This window comes from Cricetulus griseus, chromosome 5 (genome assembly GCF_003668045.3).
Source record: "Cricetulus griseus strain 17A/GY chromosome 5, alternate assembly CriGri-PICRH-1.0, whole genome shotgun sequence".
Classification (NCBI taxonomy): domain Eukaryota; kingdom Metazoa; phylum Chordata; class Mammalia; order Rodentia; family Cricetidae; genus Cricetulus; species Cricetulus griseus.
This window is the reverse complement of record NC_048598.1, coordinates 183,216,587-183,231,507: the sequence shown is the minus strand read 5'-3', so window position 1 is coordinate 183,231,507 and position 14,921 is coordinate 183,216,587. Positions and strand designations below refer to the sequence as shown.

Genomic DNA, 14,921 nt, shown 5'->3' with positions numbered 1-14,921 from the left:
TGGTTTCTAACATGAATCAACCTACCTTCCTTCCTTCCTTCCTTCCTTCCTTCCTTCCTTCCTTCCTTCCTTCCTTCTTTCTAATCAAATGTTTTCTAAAATAAAAATGTAACCTTTTTGGTGTAGAGGTTGCACTGTGTAAAAAAAAAATTTCTTTTTGAGAGTCTTGCCCTATCACCCAAGCTGGCATGGTGCTCCCAACAATGCCCACCTTCTGGCTGTGTAATTTTTATTCTTATATTTATTGCATAAAATGTCCCAGGTGTTTCCTTTTTGTTTTTTTTCTTTTTTTTTTTTTTGAATGATGGGCATAGGACATTTTTCTTTTTCTCCATTACACTCAAACTAATAATAACCTAGAATAATTGAAGTCAGGTGACCCCCCTGGTCAAGGATTGTATTTCCCATTGCTGTGGGGTCTGAGCTAGGCTGGCACCCTGCCGCAGGAAAGCTTTGCTAGTGGGCACGGCAGGCTGGTCTTCAGGCCATGGGACTGAAGACAGCTACCCATTTTGCAGTCACTCTAATAGCACAGTAATGCTGTCACAAGCTCCGGAGCTCCTGCGTCTGTCTGTTCCTGTGTTTCCCCAGCACACTTGGTGCTGTCCTCACTGTGTGCGAGGCTGACCCCCACAGATGAAGAGGCTTTCCTTAGCTGTTGGAGAGTGGAATTGCTACGGCATCTCATTCCCAGCACTTTGTCTTCCCTTCCTTTTTTTCTACACAGTGTTTACCTCATCACACTACACCCACCATGCAGAGAGGGACGGCAGTTTTGATTGATGCTGTGTAAATGACTGACATATGGGATGCATTCTTAGCTGATTGAGTAAATGAGTTCCAGACAAGTTTGGTGACCTCTAAACTTCTGTCTCTTCATGGGGCATGCCTTCTGATAGGGCAAATAGGCTCTGGTGGAGCATGAACTGTTTGAGTCTCCATGGGAGGCAGTTTGGTTGTACCTAGAAAGCTTAGGAAGCTGACATCCCTTTGATCTGTGTGTGCACTGTCCCCACGTGTGAAAGCCGCCGGGGACTCATGGCCATTCATCACTGTAGTAGTGTTGAACAGTAGGGGGCTTGCTGCAGTCTGTCCATGCGATTGAGTGCTTTGTCATTTCAGAGGAGGAGGAGGAGGCACAGGTTGCATCATTGAAAGGGAAAAAGGGAGACATAGGTGAGAGTTGATGCACATGTACTGTGTTTGGCCGTTGTGTAAGAGGCATTCTGGGAAGATGAGCGAATCCCAGTGACCCGGGGCAGCAGGTCCCGAGTGCAGGAAGGGAGTCAAGTGAGGCTTCCTGCTGGAGTCATGCATGCGAACTATGGGTACTTTGACCGTGGAAGTATTTGGAGCATTAGGGAGTGAGTGGAAAGCTTCTTGCCGATGCCTGGCACCCAGTAGATCCTCAGGTTGTCAGAAGGGAGGCCTGACTGCCCTCTTGCTTGTCTGGCATGGCTCTTACTGATGTGCCCAGTTCCCAGGGCCAACAGTTAGGTCTGCGTACTGTGAGCAGTTACAGCACATGGAGGCGCAGGTTTTCCCTGTCAGTTACACCCACAAACTGGCTGAGGAGTGTTAGAGTACGATTGCTCTGCAGTGCATCTGGTCACCACAGCAGGACCCAACGAAGGTGCTGTCACTGCCGTCTGTACCTCACCAGCACATAACAGCCCTTCCTCTCTTACCAGGATCACACTTTTTTGTATACCAGTGGAATTTTTCTGTTGTATTTTTTTTAAGGTTGTAGGTAAAAATTTATACCTGATCATACTACTAGAAGCCTTAAAAATTTCCACATATAATGGAGTCATAGTGATTAGGGAAAACTGGGCTTGGGTCAGGACAGCAGTCTGGCTTTAAACCAAGTTACCTGTGCAAGCCCACCTAGCATAGTTATCATGTCCCTGGGCTCAGAGTGAGTGAGTGCTGGAGAAACCTGACCTAGTGGACACAGTCAGCAGGGAGCCTTCAGCTCCTGAAGAGGATGGAGGTCTAATGGAAACCCTGCAGAGCAGTGCTAGGCAGGTCACCAAGCAGGGAGTGAGTGAGAGTCAAGGAATGAAAACAGAGACTGTGTTCCCATGGGTGGAAATCATTGGCTTAGGATGCCAGTCATGCTGTTCTGTGCCGGTAAGCTCTTTGCTCAAACCCAAGAATTAACACCCCAGGCCTCTGTACTGTGGGCACTCAGGCTGCTGTGTTTCCCTATCAAAGTACTTTGTTAGCAGTTCACTCCTTCTGAGGTCTTGTTTTTATGCAGAGCTTGCATGATTCATAATTTCTTTTCTGCCCTGTTCTTCATTGTTGTTATCACTGTTGTTGTTGTAGCTAGTGCTATCTGTGAAACTCAGATCCTCATGCGTACTGTAACCTAGCTTCCAATCTTCCTTTTAGAAGTCACATCGTTCCATTCCTGTTATTGTCTATAAAGAAACAGCGTGTATTGCTAATACATGGTCACCAAAGCAATTGGGCAGGTGGCCATAGCTCAGGTCCATACCAGTGTGCCCTGACGACTCTCTGAGATTCCTGTTTGGGAACTCCAGTCATCTAGGTAACATGGCAGTGCTTAAGCCCTGGGACTGTCCCAGTAAAGAGTCCAGGAGTAACAGAGAACACCTGGCAGAAGGTGTTCCGGGGCAGGATTGGGAACATCTAGTGAGTTCTGTAGCCTGTGGAGTGTTTGTACCCTGATGATCCCTATGCACAGAGAAGGGTACCCCTTCTGTACATCTGAGTGGCATTCATGTCTGGCTTCTGTCTGGTTGATTTCAAAGATGAGACTGTATTCATGCAGTTAAAGAGGCAGCTAGGTCAGTGAACCAGAGATGAGCGAGAATGTGGCGGAGCACAGACTCCTGAATCTGATGCTCACAGGCCAGCCTATGGAGCAAGTGAAGACACAGGGAGTCCAGGGCTGTATCTTGCCCAAGAAGTGATTTTCAGGTCCTCTATTCTGCTGGTCACAGGCTGCAGGTGACTACTTGCCCTGGAACAGCCACAAAAAGGGGCAATATAGTCAGCCCATGGCCTGTAAAGAAAGCTGTAAGGATTGAACCTTGTTCTGTGAGTCCTCATAGAGAGGAAGCCGCTGTAGCTATAGCAAAACATTCAGTTGTCTGCTGTAAGGACCAAGGGCTGTCTCACACCAGTGTGCCCTGGACCTGGGCCCTGGCACAGCGTAAGCCCTCAGCAGGTGTTTGTCAGCTCTAGAATGGGGTGGGGACATGCTCTTCGCTCTGTTGGCCTGGCTGACACAGGATAGATGTGGAGGCCTGGATGGACTCTTCCCTTCCTGCTGAGATGCAGACAAGCTTTTTCTGGAAAAGTTGGCCTTAACTTCTCCGTTGTGATAACTTGTTCTCCTTTGTCTTCACAGAGACTAATAGACAAGTCACGAGTAACCTGTGTCAAATGGGTTCCTGGTTCGGAAAGCCTTTTCCTAGTAGCCCATTCAAGTGGGAGCATGTACTTATATAACGTGGAGCACACGTGTGGTGCCACAGCCCCCCACTACCAGCTTCTGAAGCAGGGAGAAAGCTTTGCCGTGCACACTTGCAAGAGCAAATCCACAAGGAACCCTCTCCTTAAGTGGACGGTGGGCGAGGGGGCCCTCAACGAGTTTGCTTTCTCCCCAGATGGCAAGTTCTTAGCGTGTGTGAGCCAGGACGGGTTTCTGCGTGTGTTCAACTTTGACTCAGTGGAGCTGCACGGTACAATGAAAAGCTACTTTGGGGGCTTGCTTTGTGTGTGCTGGAGCCCAGATGGCAAGTACATTGTGACAGGTGGAGAGGACGACTTGGTGACAGTCTGGTCCTTTCTAGACTGCCGAGTAATAGCTAGAGGCCATGGGCACAAATCCTGGGTCAGTGTTGTGGCATTTGACCCCTATACCACTAGTGTAGAAGAAAGTGACCCTATGGAGTTTAGTGGCAGTGACGAGGACTTCCAGGACCTTCTTCATTTTGGCAGAGATCGAGCAAACAGTACACAGTCCAGGCTGTCCAAACGGAACTCTACAGACAGCCGCCCTGTAAGTGTTACCTATCGGTTTGGTTCTGTGGGTCAGGATACACAGCTGTGTTTATGGGATCTTACAGAAGACATCCTTTTCCCTCACCAACCCCTCTCAAGAGCAAGGACACATACAAATGTCATGAATGCCACAAGCCCGCCTGCCGGAAGCAATGGCCACAGTGTCACTACACCGGGGAACTCTGTGCCCCCTCCATTGCCACGGTCCAATAGCCTTCCTCATTCAGCAGTCTCCAATGCTGGTAGCAAAAGCAGCGTCATGGACGGGGCCATTGCCTCTGGGGTCAGCAAGTTTGCAACTCTGTCACTGCACGACCGGAAGGAGAGACACCATGAAAAAGACCATAAACGAAATCATAGTATGGGACACATTTCCAGCAAGAGCAGTGACAAACTGAATCTAGTTACTAAAGCCAAAACGGACCCTGCTAAAACTCTGGGAACATCCCTGTGTCCTCGGATGGAAGATGTCCCCTTGTTAGAGCCGCTGATCTGTAAAAAGATAGCCCATGAAAGACTGGCTGTCTTGGTTTTTCTTGAAGACTGTATAGTCACTGCTTGTCAGGAGGGATTTATTTGCACATGGGCAAGGCCTGGTAAAGTGGTAAGTTTTAATCCTTAATGCTGCACCAGATCTAGAACTTGACTAGGTAGTGATTTTTTCCTTGCGGGAGGGGTGGGCTGTACAATGAATGTGAATGACACTTGTTAATGTAAATCTAAGTGCATCAGAGCCATACTTTTGGATACTGCATGCCATGTAATTCCGAATCATTTGATAACCCACCTTAGAGCATTTACAATACATAATCAGACTAATTGCCAGCCAAGTCAGTCATCCCTCTGGGTATATAGAGCCCCAAAGTTAGCACTCCTGTCTCAGACTATTCCACTTACAGGGAAATCGTGACACTGTGCAGAAATAAGGACATGAAAATGCTAAAGTCAAACATCTCTGCTTTAACTGGGATATTTTTGCGCACCACTCAACTAGATTGTTGTACACATGGTCAGTGTATGTTCAGCACAGATGGCCACTAATTATCATTTATAGTCCAACTTTTTACCTTAAACCATAAACTGTTTAGGAATTTATGAAATCTAACTTAGGAACAACGTGTTCATCAGGGTTGATTGATATTATTTTTACATTGTCTGGCAATCCACAGAAAGAGAAGAGCCTTAATTTTTAAAACCCATTTTAGTCATTTTATGACAATTAAAAATTGTTTAATAAACATCTTTTTTCAAAGAAGCAGTTTGTAGAACTCTGATTGCACTTGTGCACTAAACTCTCCACGTGTTCCAGAGCCTGGACAGTTAAGATGCTGCGGCCAACGACAGCAGCCACAGCTTTCAGAGGGCCTCTTGCCACATCAGCTAAGACCTATGTATTAGATGTGCATAGCTTGGGGTTTTTTTCCCAATGGGGAAAAGGAGGTTCTGTCTGTTTTGTTGTGTGTGGGGGGGGTTGTCTTGGGGTCAGGATGGTGTGGCTGGAAGTCAAGGGCAGGCTCCTCAGTTCTGCTTTGTGTGGACTGTTAGGTTGTCCAGGCTGCAGGGTGCCTTCTGACGGGAAGTTCCCCCCACGGGAAAGCATAAGGCATGCCCCCCCTGCTCCTGTTCTTGGATGGTGGCAGTGAGTTCAGGAGGGCTGTTGGAGTTGATGCTGGCACACAGGACTCAGATCCTACCCCGAGTGTCCTCCCAGGAGCAGTGCTGTGTGGCCTGCTCCTGTGGCAGGAAAGCTGTGGGGGCTGCTTCCCACTGCTTAGGTCCTGCTCAGCTGCTTAAGGAATTTCTCTCAAGCTCTGGTTGCCACAGTGGAGGGTAGTTAGTTCTTTGAGCTGGGTATTTTGTGTCAAAATGATAATTATTTTATTTGTTAATTTATTTAGAACATTTAGTATTATTTTTCTGTCTGGTGCACCTTTGTAGTTAACTATAGCAGAAATGATCATTTGTATTGGCTTGAGTAGTGACTATGGCTCAACAGCAAAGATTTGGAGGCGTTTATGTCTCCGCAGTGTCAAGACTCTGGTAGACAGCAGCCAGCTACCTGGCTTCCCTCTCCAGAGGCCAGGCCAGGTCAGGTCCCAGGCCCCTTCCCATGCTCCAACTTGTTCATGGCTGGATCCGTGCCCCCATCCCTTTCCCATTTCTCTTTGAATGTGGCTTCTGTTTAATGTGACAGCCACGGAAATATGCTGCCTATGAGATGACAGCTCCAGGGTGTCACACCTGCGAGCCAAGGCATTTCATGCCCTGGAGCAGCTCTTCACCAGGGTGCTCATGGCTCATATTCTCCTCCGTTCTTAGGGTTAACTGCCACCATGGAGGCTGTCTGGACTTGAGAGGTCAAATTGGGCTGCTAGGTGGGGAGGTTAGAAATGAACCCTCCATGCATAGTTTCCGAAATTCACTTTCAAATGCTTCTGAGGCATTGAGTATGCAGTTTCCAAATTCAGAATGTTGTGTTTTGCCTAAGTAGAGTGGCCAGTCCTAGGTAAGTAATATTTATGGTGAAATTTATGGTGATCTCTCAGTTCTGAAGCGGTCTTCGCTGTGGACCCAGCAGATATGGGCGCTATGGCTCTCCTGCCCTGGTAGCATTCCCAGCCCCATCTGCTGGGGCGCTGACAGGACGACTTAAGAGTCGCTTGCTGATGGGGATGGGGAGAGCAGAACAAGAGATGGATGCTACTGTTTCCTTTAAAGGAAAAAAAAAAAAGTCCTCAGCTGTATTGTCTGATAAAGGCCTGTGAATTCCTTTCTCCATCCCCATGGTAAGGTCACAGTTTATGATTTGGGGTTTGGTCACAGTCTCTTCCAATTTCTGCTGTTAAGTGTAGTATCCTTAATGTCTATTCTGGAAACCCTATTTGGGGGAGGGGGCCCTTTATCTCTGGGCTCCCCAGCCAGGTTCAGGGACTGGTAAGAGCCCAGGGTCAGCTCTCGAGGGGCTGTCTTAGCTGCATGATCTGGCCCAGGCTGGCCCCTGCATGCAGGGCAATACTGTCCCAGGCCCACTCTGCCCCCCCTGACTGACTCCTGCCCCCTTTCTTTGACAGCCGGCAGAGCAGTTCTGCAGGCAGGAGGACAGAGTGCAAGGTGTTCTCCAAGACCAGAGCTAAAGGTGCGGCAGCTCCAGAAGCGGGCGCTGGAGGGCGGGGGCTCCTTCCTTGTGCCCTGGAGACAGAGGTGGTGGGTGCAATGGGGTTGTGCCATGGTTCCTGATCTCCAAAGAATGAGGCGTAGGGCCACCCTGCTTCCACAGGAGCCACCCAGAGAAATTTGGGGAGCAGTTTTTTTAGTTTTCTCAACAAACTTTGAGCTTCCTCATCAAAACTTCCCTGTTTCTCAGTTGAGCATTGTCATGAGCAAGAATGTTTTTGGTAACTGGCCTCTGGAATAAGCAGAAGTCCACGTCCACATGATGTTGCTCAGAATCCTGCTGGGCCCCAGTGAGGGCACCACAGCACAGGCAGAGCCTCCTGTCTGTCCCGCTCGCCCACCACAGGCAACCCTTTGGGTGACTCCAGAAGCCAGCTGCACTGTAGCCATGGTCAGTCAGCCACACCCATTCCCACATTCCTCTTTCTGTGAATCCTGTGCAAGGGGTTGGGCCAAAGGACTCAATACCCGCCAGTCAGGCGCTGTACTTCTGAGCCACATACTGGCCGTCTTGTGAGGCTTAGAAGTTGTGCCTTCTTTTAAAAGCAAATGGTCCGGAGAGATTGGGTGGCACTGCAGCCAGAAACTGAACTCCACATTAACCTGCACAGTGTAAAGAGCTTTAGGTTTGTCTGTGATTGAATTTAGGAGGTCAGGATGAAGAGCAGATGCTTTTAGAAAAGCCCAGAGGTAGAGGGAGAAAGAAGCCACTAGTGTCTCAGAAACATCCTGAAAGTAGGTGTGACAGGGCTATAGAACTTAAGTCTCTGTGGATGTGTACACACATCCCACCCCAGGTGGTGGCCAGCAGTCCCCTCTGTTGTTTGTCTACCCAAGGTGTAGTTGTCTGACAGCCATCTCTCCCCATCCCTCTCATCCTGTGGTAGTCTGAATGTTTAATCCATGTCACATGCGGAATTTGTTCTAAAATGAGTGAGTCTGCCTTAGCACATATTTGTCCCTGTGTGCAAGGTCTTCTCTCCTCTGGCTGGAGGGAAGTGTTTTCTTTCTTTGTTGAGCAAGCTCAAAGTGTGAGTGTTAACAAGACACAGGGCGGGTAGGGCCAGAAAAGGGTGTTGTGGAAACCCCAGTGCCACTGCCAGTCAATCTGACCCTTGAGGAAGATCTAGGAACAGAGCTTAGAGGTGGCTTTTTCCGGGCTGGTGTTGGGATGCAGGCTATGCTGTGGGCAGTCCATGGGCCCTTAAGCCTCTCAGCTCAGGGCCAGTTGCACCACTGAGGCATGTGTGTCCATGGCTGAGGTCTCATCCCTCACCCACGGAGCCTCCATGCACTTCTCTGGGTAGGCCCGTTACCGACTTGAAGGCCTATGGTTGGATTTTGGTTTCTAAGGCTGGGGATGCATGGACAGGCTGCCACACCCACCAGGCCCTGTTTCTGTCCAGAGCATGCTGTCTGCCTTGGGGCTGACTGCACCACCACAAACTGGCTTAGGTTAACAAAAAGGTGTTCATCAAAGTGCTATGTGGTGTCCCAGGGAGAGGAGACATCAGTGTGGCATTAGTGAAGCCTGCGCTCGCTGTGGAAAAATACTTGTGTTCAACTGTTACCTTGAGACTCAGATCCCAAGTTCAATTGTAAGAACGTGCTCTTCTGATGGAGCACTGCCCATCCCTGCTGCAACTGTCACACTGCCTTTTGTCATGGTTCAATCCCTGCATTTTAACTTCTGTGTACTTGGGTTTTAAAGATTGTTACTAGGTGACGTTGTGTAAAGTTGTATGGGTATTTATCTTCAGTGAGAGTCAAGGTAAATGTGTGTTTGCTTTCTTACGTTTTCATCTGATCTCTTCACAACTTGAACAAATTTCATGAAGAGCCCTCCTGCTGTGAAATACCAGGAAACTGAGCTCCTAATGTTGCAATAACTAATGAAGCTTGAATATCAGTATTGTTACTTCTTAATTCTAAGAACCATGTTTCTGTTTCATTGCTTTGTTTTCTAGCTGTTCCTTGTCACTGTCACAGCAAAAGAGACTTACCACATACTTGACATTCTGAAGTACTGGAGGCTGTCCTCTGTATACTGACATTGAATAAACGTGTGAATGCATTGTAAATGTAGATAATTTTCAATAGTCATTTTCACATCTAAGTTTTACAAAAAAGAATCTCAGTGAGCCAAAAAAGAAAAGCTGTTAAATGCTGTAAAATTAAGAGCCTTGTTAATGTCTATAAAACAGATAACCATGGAAGCCACTCTCTTCCTACTGACTGTATCAGATGGCTAACTAGATGAAATGCTGACTGAGCATCAAAGATTCTCTTCTGTGTGAGCCTGAATGAGGCCCTGGGATTCTTTCTGAGTGTGAAAAGCTTTCAATGCAAGGTGAATGTTAACTCTCTGAAGGTAGCTGGGCTTTGCAGCCACCTAGGCAGCCTAGTGAGCCAAGGGCTCTGTGAGCATCTGTAGGAGCTCTTCTCTCTCAGCACACTTCCCACCTCACCCCTGCTTCCCACCTCACCCCTGCTGGGCTTCTGTGCTGGGAGACAGCTGTTGTCATCACCTAGAGCCCAGTGCAACAGGAGCTACAAGGGAGCAGGCAGGAGGTGACATTTCACTGGGGAATAGGCAGATGAGCCGTGCATGTTGTCTGCTCCTGAAGCATTGTCCCCGCAGTGAGTCCTTCAGTGGCCACCTCCATCTCCAGATGCCTACATGTAAGAATTACAAATGGAGACTGTAAAGCATAGGTCCCTGCCAGAGTGACAAGGCAAGAGTGAGCTGGCCCAGACAGCTCCTCCTGGGCCTATGGTGCTCCCACTCACCTGAGATACAGGGCTCTTGTTTAGCTGCCTCTCGTCCAGGCTGGTGGTCCTGTGGTGAGGGCCTATCAGCCCTCACAAAGAGTTCCAGGGTGTTTCCTTACTTGCCTGACTCTGGGTGCAGGTCGAGTTTGCTATGTGCTGCCAGGCAGGAGAGATGTTCAAACCTGTAGCTCAAAGTGACACACACATACCCCACAACACACGCGCGCGCGCACACACACACACACACACACACACACACACACACACACACACACACACACACACACACACACGAGAGCAGCCCAGGGCGCCTTTCCTTAGCACTACATAGCTTTAAAGCCCTAATAGACTAGGCTAGTGGCATTTGCTGTTTTGTTTAGAGGAAACCATACCATTTGATTTTTTTACCATACATAGCTACTGTGTACTTGGAGAAAGTTGTTTTCTCGGTCCCTCGGTGTGGGCTATGTGTGGATGTGGGCGCCATGGCCCAGCTGGTGGTTCTGTAGCAGCACCTCTGTCTTGGGGCTGTGCCTCTGAAATCGGCCTCTGCTTTTGGGTGGGCAGCTCCTGGAAGGGATGAGCCAGAGAGTTTTTAGGCCCCTTTCCCCTGTGGCAGCTTCAGGGCCCAGTGGGTCATTGGATGGAGGCTTAGCTGGCAAATGTTTTCTTAATGACAACCTCAGAGAAGCCTCAGCTGCTTGCGCCTCTCACTCTCTCTTTCCTTAGATATCTGTGAAGAGTGTGACTGCTTTCCCTGTTCTCATCACAGACCAGACTGTGTAGCCCCTTCGTACCACCTTCCATGTGGCCTGTCAGTGGGTAGGTTGAAGCTGGCCAGAGAACAAGGCCCATGACCCAGCAGGACCTAGGGTCCCAGTCTGAAGCCTATGGCCATGACACTGAGCCTCCTAAACCCATCTCACTGAGTCTAGGTACTCTGGCCTCTCTCATGTACCTCACACAGAACTATGCTTTCTTTCCAGGTTTTCTCTGGTCTTTTATATAGAGTGTGTGTAATAGAATAATGGATCCTTAAGCTCAAACAGATAGGGGAACACACCCAGGGTGAAGAGTGTACACACAGGTGTTGGCACCTGAGACAGTACTCATAGGGCCCCATCTGAAGAGGCATCGTTTAATTACTTAGGTCCTGGCCCCACCCGAGAGAAGTCACTGCTGTAGTGTCTGGTGGAGAGCTGAGGCAGTGGCCCTCCCTCATTTAGTGGGCACCTTTCCCACAGCGCTCAGGGGCAGCTCAGCCTGCCTGGCTGAGCTGTGTTACTTTGTTTGGAGCTGAGGGGCTGAAGGTGGAGAAGTGAACTGCATCGGGCCCCACCTTCCATACCTTACCTTACCATATGTGTCCTTGAGGCACTGTCGGAGGGTTAGGGCTGAAGGTGGTTAGATTCAGGGAAAGGGCAGCCCTCCCACAACCCATGGCTGGAGGCAGGTGTGAGCCCAACACACCTTCAGGACACATGTGTCTTTGCTCCACCTTGCATAGTATAGCATCCGACCAGTTATAATCCCTATCAGCAGCATCCACCAGGCAGAAAAATGGACTCTTTCTTTGTATAAGGCTTTATACCATTAGCATTGTATTTATTGTAAATGAGACTCTAACCCAAAACAAGACCTGGAGTATTTTGTTGTGTAATTTTGAAACGAAATATCCAGCAATGTTGGCATCTTTGGTGAGAGCATTAGAACTTAGGTTCAAGAGTAGTCTTTGTCCCTGGGACTAGGGGAACATGGTTCAGAGTCTCTGCTGGAGAGACTTGTTGCTTGATTTTTGTGAAGCCTGTACATAGGTGCTAGGCTGGCTATGGTGCACGGGCCTAGCGGGCACACACAAGTTCTCCCTGCGCGCTATCTCTAATCTTGACTCCTCCGTCCCCAAGCAGAGGAATCGGGATGCTGAAGTAAAACAACTCCCTGCCTGCAGAACCACCTGGAGCATCCGAGTGGCTCTTTTGCCTTAACACTGCTTCAATGGGTGTGGCTACCTCCCAGTCTTTACTTTAAACCCTGGGCTAATGGTGACAGGCTGGGGTGTAGCTCAGTGGAACCACCACCACCCAGGGTATATTTTACATTCTCTCTCTTTTTTTTTTTTCAGAAGTACATTCTTTTTATTTCTCTAGATATGCATATACAGACACATACTGGAAATTTTACATATCCTAAGTTGACTCTCCATTTCTTTTACTTGTATTAAACTAAAGTTCATAAAGAAATCCTGTAGGACTGTTTCATGAACCTTATCTTCAGTGACCTCAGCAATGGAGGCTGAGAGGTAGCACTCCCTCCCCAAGAGACCTTTGTATTTATGCTCCTTGTTGACCAATGATCGGCTTCACAGGCTCCTGGGGAAAACCACCTCTATCTCCATATCATCTTCTCCAACAAGTGTCAATCGTTCTTCCCTGCTTTCCCTGTATCGCTGGTATAGGATGTAGGCAATTGCCGCACTTGCTGGGATTCCAAGTCCCAGGGCTCTTTTTTGAATAGTGGACAGGCTTGTCCATGACTTGGCCATATTCTGGGGTACTCTCTCTTCCAGAGTCCTGCGCCTTCATCTTGCACCTTCCTGGTGCCTCTGCCAGGTCGCTACCAGGGCTCAGCAGCCAAGTAGGCAGCTATTTAGCAGCTGCTTGCCCCTTCAGAGAGGCACGCCAGCACACAGTCAAGGCCTGTCTTGAAGTCGTCCAGTCTCGCTCCCACGCTGCAGCCAGTCCATGCACAGGCAGCCGTGAGCTATCAGGGGTTTCTAAGGCCAGTCTTGAAGCCTGTCTGACCTACAAATAAACCCTGGTGATGAGCAAGAACTCCGTATTCACCAGAGTGATGCTGCCATGTACCCTTCTCTTTCTTTAGGGAATGGGCTTCATACAGGCTCTCCTGTAGCCCTGGCTGTCCTGAGATTTCCTATGTGGCTTAAGGTCACCTTGAACTCTTGATCCTCCTGCCTCCCCCTCCAAGTGCTGAGATTACAGGCCTGTACACCACACCCAGCCTCACCCTTTCCTCTGAATTTACCTCACATCCCAGTGCCTGCATTTCATTCTGCAGAGACCCATTCCTAAGAAGTAAACAAGTGTTGAGGTCACTGTCCTGATGACTACTAACCAAGCTAGGTGGTCCAGACCTGGGTGCTGGTGTAGGGCAGGTTCTGACCCCACCCAGTGTGGCCCTGTGCTGAGGCCCGTCCCTGTTCCACAGAGTTTTCCATTTCTGGTGGCCTGTGCTGGCTTTACAGTCCTCTAGGCGTGTGAAGCACCTGGACATACTGGGTTCCTGCTAACCCAGGAGCCTGTGACCATGGGGCCAGGTCCATCTGGTTAACATTTCACCTTCCCACTAACCAAGAGATCCTTCCTGGCCTTCACTCCATGGCCAGGGTTGACATTGCAGAAGTGAACACTTACTGACTGGAGCCCAGTCCTCTGACATTTGAGTGGGGATTAGAGGAGTTGAGAGAGGAGATGTAAGTGTGCTCCCCTTGGCTTAGTGGCCAGGACAGCGCACATGGTGGAGAGTGAGGACTGGTTCCCCTGGGCTCCTGACCACACCACGCCACACACAATTAGGGCCTTGAGTGAGTGTTGACTCTGGGCTAGGAGCAGTGGTGTTCTGCAGCCTACAGATAGGCAACTTAACAAGACAGATTCAGTGAAAGCAGTATGTCACCAGGACCTAGAAGCTTGAAGCCCTGGTTGTCTATGTTTGGAAACCCCTCATCCACAGAATTGCAAGGAAAGGGCTGCAGAGGCCACCAGGGTGGGCACATTCATTGCCAGACTCTTGTTGACTTCCATGGCAATCATGAGCCACTTGGCCACCAAATACCAAAGATGGGGCCTGGCCAGGCTGAAATGTGCACTTACAATCACTTTTTATTTTTTGATTATATACTGTAATAAGTTGGGATATATTCAGTTAAAATTTATTTCACCTGATTTTTAAGTCATTATTTTTAAACTGTGCATCTCCCAAATGGTTGGCACCAGTCTTCCATTGGTTGGCCATGGCCAGAGGCAATGCCTACAGTGACAGGGCAGGCCACCTCTGTCTGCAGAGCTGCTTAAGGCACAGAAGGCGGGTCACACACTGAAGTAGCTGCTGCATGTGTGCTGTTCTCCACCTCAGGTTGGGTGGGCCAGGGTTATTGTGTCCTGGGCCTGTTTGCATCTGCCTTCCCTCACTGGCTTGGTGGGTTTACAGGGGGCATGACGGGTGTGGCTCTTTGCTCACTGACTGAACTCGGGTCTGAGGGAATAAGAAAAGAGCTCCTACAGATGCAGAGCAGGGCCAGTTGCTATAACCCACCTCTTCTAGACCGTAAAGTAGATTTCAGCTCCGAGGTAAGAAGCTATAGGCCAAATGGCTTGCAGTGGGCCAGCTGTTTCCTAGCTCCCTCCAACAAGGTGTGGGGTGAGGCTGAAGACCCATTTATGACTGTCGGCCCTGATTTCTGCACTGAAAGTCTTTGAAAATGTAGCAGTGTTTACTTAGCACTAAATGTTGTCATTTATAAATAATACCCAACAAGTAAATAATTCTTTGTGACAGCTAAAGGATGTTTGTTTCCATGGAACCCATTTTTTAGTTCTAATGCTGCACTACTGTAATCTTCAAATTCCTAAGTAATGAGCACCAAGCTCCTATGTAACAGCCCAGTCGTCAGTGCTGAGGACTGTGAGGGTGCTGGCTCTGAGGCAGCTCTGAGGGCGCTGGCAGCTCACCTGTTGTCCCATTGCTCATGGCACCTGCAGGGCTCACCACCCAGGACCTGGTCCCTGCACCTGTAGGGCCTACTCACTGGAGGCCAGCTAAACTACGGGTATGTCTCAGCACCCTCAAAAGAAAGCAAGTGCACCCCACTAGACACTTGGTGGCCCACGTGACTGAGGGCCTGGTCTGACTCTTGACAA

The 14,921-nt window shown here is 49.0% G+C and overlaps 1 protein-coding gene across 8 annotated transcripts in view; it reads left to right on the top strand.

Annotated features, from left to right (window-relative positions):
• Positions 1–14,921, top strand: part of Wdr20 (WD repeat domain 20) — a 58,664-nt gene that overhangs the window by 42,674 nt on the left and 1,069 nt on the right. For 4 of the 8 annotated variants that reach the window (XM_027416601.2, XM_027416600.2, XM_027416597.2 and 1 more), the window contains 2 exons: positions 3,383–4,642; positions 9,180–9,297. The exons of 1 other annotated variant lie outside the window; for it this stretch is intronic. In XM_027416601.2, the coding sequence (XP_027272402.1) occupies positions 3,470–4,642; positions 9,180–9,263 (1,257 nt within the window). In that variant the 5' untranslated portion in view covers positions 3,383–3,469 and the 3' untranslated portion in view covers positions 9,264–9,297. Of the gene's footprint in view, positions 1–3,382; positions 4,643–7,109; positions 7,175–9,179; positions 9,298–14,921 lie in introns of those variants that run through there. 3 more of the 8 variants (XM_027416598.2, XM_027416599.2, XM_027416604.2) reach the window with 3 other exon arrangements.